Source organism: Lampetra planeri, unplaced genomic scaffold (genome assembly GCF_965212315.1).
Source record: "Lampetra planeri unplaced genomic scaffold, kcLamPlan1.2.h2 scaffold_1252, whole genome shotgun sequence".
Classification (NCBI taxonomy): Eukaryota; Metazoa; Chordata; class Hyperoartia; order Petromyzontiformes; family Petromyzontidae; genus Lampetra; species Lampetra planeri.
In genome coordinates this window covers 3427-7797 of record NW_027613968.1, presented here as the reverse complement: position 1 = coordinate 7797, position 4371 = coordinate 3427, and the positions used below count along the sequence as shown (strand labels likewise).

Here is a 4371-nt window from a genome sequence, read left to right as displayed (position 1 = left end):
TGCGGACAAAGTGACTGCTCATCTCCACTCAAGATTTCTCCATCACAGATCCAGGTAAGAAAATAAAAGTGTATTAGTCATAGTACTTAACTGGTATGTTTGGGGCACTATAATAGTAGCAGTCTGGCACAGTATATTTACAGAGGCAAAGGGCCTATATTGAAGAACATAGGACAAGCTAAGTTTAAATTTTCAGTACACTGAGCTGCATCTAATGATTTAGATTATAGGAAAAGTGAATCAACTTCATTGCGAAAAGATGGTTTATCTAACAGTCATTGCATTTTTGCATGCGTACTCAATAGGCATTACTGTTTTATGAACTATTTAGACATACATTATAACAATGATCGAGTTAAAAATGAATGAGCATAAATCATTATTACCACTTTATTACATGAGTACTCAGTTAGTTATTACTATTATTGCCTGAGTAATATTCAGTGGTCATGTTATTTTTGGGTCATTTTTTAACTAGTTCTTAGTAGTAGTAGTTACATATATACCCATCACATGAGTACATCAGTACTACTGTTACATGTGTAGCTACTGCATGATTACATAAATAACCCCCATTTTGGAACTGAGCCGCCCTCTTATTCTCAACAACATGGCAGCATCCGTATCTGGGATATTTTGGTTTCTTTATTGCAGAGTAGAATGAGGAGGAGAAGGTACATGATGTGCCTATGATTGCTATCTGAAAGGTTTTCGGTCAGAGGTGTAAGTTGTGTTGTGGGTGCTGGGTCAGGGTTGGGGTGGTGGAGCTCAGCTACACACCAGTAAGTCTGTGATACTTTCTGTTTCAGGAGGTGTCTCCAGGGCCCCCAGTATCAGCTGTGTGCTGTTTCTAATACTAACTGTTAACATCCCACCACAGAATTATGCTTTATTTGTCAGCTGTGTTCCACATGTGGGCTCTCTGCTTGTGCAGGGCTGCTCAGTGAGGACTTACAGTTAATATTATGTCTACAAACAGCATATAAAGGCTTGGCTGTTTCTGAGATAATAATACACTGAGTAATAATTAAGGTTAATAGCTGGGGCTCGACACAAGTGAGTTTTGTAATGAAATTCCACTGGGACTGTGTCATTCTTTTCATGAAACAGAAAGTGTTTAAAGAAACATCTTGCGTTTTTTCAGGTGAACAATATTTGCATGTGTGGGGTGACAAATGTTTGTTTGCATGTATGATGAAATAATCATTACCATTTGTTTGCAGCATCTTTTAAAACACCTGTAAGGCAGCCATGGGCCCAGCCAGTGTCCCTAAAGGATGTGGTTCCAACATGGGCTCCGTATATTACAACCTGTGCGACCTAACAACAGTATGGGGAGTCGTGGTGGAGGCCATTGCCGCGGCTGGTGTGGTGACTTCCTTTGTTTTGTTCATCATCCTAATGGCCTGCCTACCATTTGTGACAGACAAGAAGAGGAAGGGTATGGTGGCCCTGCAAGCCAGCGTTCTTGTTTTTACTCTGGGACTCTTTGGTCTAACGTTTGCCTTCATTGTGGGCCGATACTCCACGAGCTGTGCTGCACGGAGGTTTCTCTTTGGGGTGCTGTTCTCTGGCTGTCTAGCCTGCCTGGCCATGCATGGGGTGTGGGCTTGCCATGCTGGGGCGACGAGGCCGGCGACCCAGGGGTTGGATGTTGTGTTTGGGCGCACTGGGACTCTGGCTGGTGGAAGTCATCATCAACACTGAGTGGCTTGTTATCACTGTGGTCACGAGTCCACCCAGCGGTATCGTCATCCCTGACCTGCCGTGCAGCATTGCTAACCAGGACTTTGTCATGGCACTAATCTACGTGATGGTTCTGTTGCTTGCTGTGGTGGTCATGGCTGTGCCCTCGCTGATGCACAAGAGCAAGAAGTGGTGCAGAGACGGCGCTTTCATCCTGGTCACAGGCCTCTGCACAGTGGCCATCTGGGTTGCTTGGATCGTCATGTACATTCATGGGAACCGAGTGCTCGGAAACCCCAGCTGGGACGATCCTACTCTGGCTGTTGCGTTGGTGTCAAATGCCTGGGTGTTCCTTTTCCTCTACACCATCCCAGAAATCTGCTTACTGACCCAAGAGGACCCAGACCAAGAGCTGCCACATGATGGAGACCACATTTATCCTGCCAGGAGCCTGGTATACGACAACATTCTGAAGGAGACAGAGCCACCCCTCCAGAATGTGTACATGGAGAATAAAGCCTTCTCAATGGAGGAGCCTCCAACAGGTACAGCATTTTTTCCCATTACAACTCTACTGGATGGCTTTGCAATCCTCAGAGATGAACCCCCCCCAGCCCCCTCCATATGTCAATCCATCCAGTAATATTTGGGCTAATTCCTATGTCCAACTGGGAAAGTAGGATTATATATCTCATCTGATCTGAAAACACCTAAGTGTCCCTCAGGAGGTGTTGCTATGGATAAGGGATGCCTGTGTGTTCATGAGGCACATGGGCACATTTACGGAAGGCCAGACTACTGTGATATATTGACAGCTCTGACTGCCATACCAATGACCCCATTCCTTTTTACGTCGCAGACAGAGAGTGACTACTCTGTCCCTTCTCTTTAAAGGGTGGGATTTTAGTAACTGATTAGAAACACATTAAAGGTCACTTGGCCCAATCTCAAAACCAGCTCTGAACACCAACAACCCAGCTATAGTTGCCAGGCTACTTGGTTTCCCTAAATGTTACTGCTGAAAAAGGTTTGTGACGTTTGAGGGTAGAACACTGATGTGTATGAGCTCTTATCAAACTGTTTAAAAGAACATGAATAAATGATGACAAAGAGTCTAACTTCATCCTGACAGATGCAGTAAATCTTTGAACTCGTATATAAAGGACCAGTCAGAGTAAGTTGGTTCGTCTTATGTCTTATTCCCCTCCAGTGCCCACAAAACCAGTGTCTCCATATGGTGCCTATAACGGTCAGCTACGGAGTTGTGTGTATCAGCCCACTGAATTAGCCCTGATTGCCAAAGGTCTAACCAAGGTGAGTGTTCTGAATACTTTACACCAAATACTATAACAATAATCATGACTCGGTGTGTTTCTACAGATGGACCAGGACACAATGATCCCCCGAGCAACAGCCTCCTCCTTGAACCCAGGGAGTAGCAGCTCCCTGCCTCGCTCAGTGGACTCCTTGACGTCTTAAGGGCTGTCACAGACAGACAGTGGTGGAGCCACACTGTTTTGTCACATGGTCAATGGGTTGTTCCAACAATGAGATGAAGTCCAATCACAGAGCTGTTCTAATTTCAGATCAAAATAATGTATCAAATGTACTTTCTGACAAAGGTGTTTCACATACTATCACAGTGACCAAGACTTTCATGACCCTTTCATTGAGACTGGCTCATTTTGTATTATTTATTATCATCTGTTGTTACTGCATTGCAATGACTTTTTGCAAACTTAAGGGCTAAGTGATGATACATCTATATATGGTGGTGAACACTTTACAGCTTTTAGTGTTTATATCGACCTCCGAAACATTGATTTGCATGTGAATAAGGTTGCGCATCCATCCAGCCATTTAGGCAGTTGGCCTGAAAGCTCAATGTACTGCAACTTAGATCTTCAGGAATGAGAAACATTCACAGCATTTAGAAAACTGACATGTTCTGGACACACTCAACATTCATCTGAACTACTCACAGAACTTGCTCAATGTCAGTTTAACAGCACTATTGTTTCCATTGTCTGGTTTTGGCAGAATTAAATTGCGCTTTTAATCATATGTTGTCTGTTTGAAGCCCATTTCTCAAGTGGCTTGTTTGCCTGATTGCTTCTTGATTTGCCGTTGAGCTCTGATGCATACACTCTGTCAGCTATCAGCGTGGTGTTTTATGTGTGTACAATATGGGAAAACTAAATCCTAAAGTGAAAGGATGTTCTGCACTAACCTCTGGATTGATGCAGGAGAAACTGAATTAACAGCAGCTTGATAGAGTAGCTGTGTAGTGCAACAGAAACATCTAGTCAAGTCTCATAAAATCATTGGTTTAATCTAATGGCAGTTGCATGAGAGATAATCAGGTTTCAGTTTTTCACCTTAAAAGTCATATTGCAGTGCCTTGAAATAATAAAAAAGGATTTTCATGTAAAGGTATACTACAGTATACAGTGTAAGTTATTAAAGACGGAAAAGTTTCTTAATTCTGAGTGTCTGGTGGATGTTTGGACTGTTACAGGTTCACAAAGAGAAGTTGGTGCAAGAGGGATTGCCCTGATATTTATATGTGGTCTGATAAGTTTTCTAGGCCCACCTGAGACTGTGAGCAGGGAATACTGTGTTCATACTGCGATGTTCACCCATATACTACTGTTGAAAGAGAGCAGAATGAGAGTGAATGGGGCT

The 4371-nt window shown here is 43.3% G+C and overlaps 1 protein-coding gene across 1 annotated transcript; it reads left to right on the top strand.

Annotated features, from left to right (window-relative positions):
- The first annotated feature begins 1251 nt into the window (after nt 1–1251).
- Nucleotides 1252–3165, top strand: LOC144738997 (G-protein coupled receptor family C group 5 member C-like). The gene is given in 4 exon segments (XM_078622008.1): nt 1252–1605; nt 1607–2231; nt 2897–3000; nt 3067–3165. Coding segments are annotated over 4 exon segments (1182 nt in total).
- Nucleotides 3166–4371: the final 1206 nt, after the last annotated feature.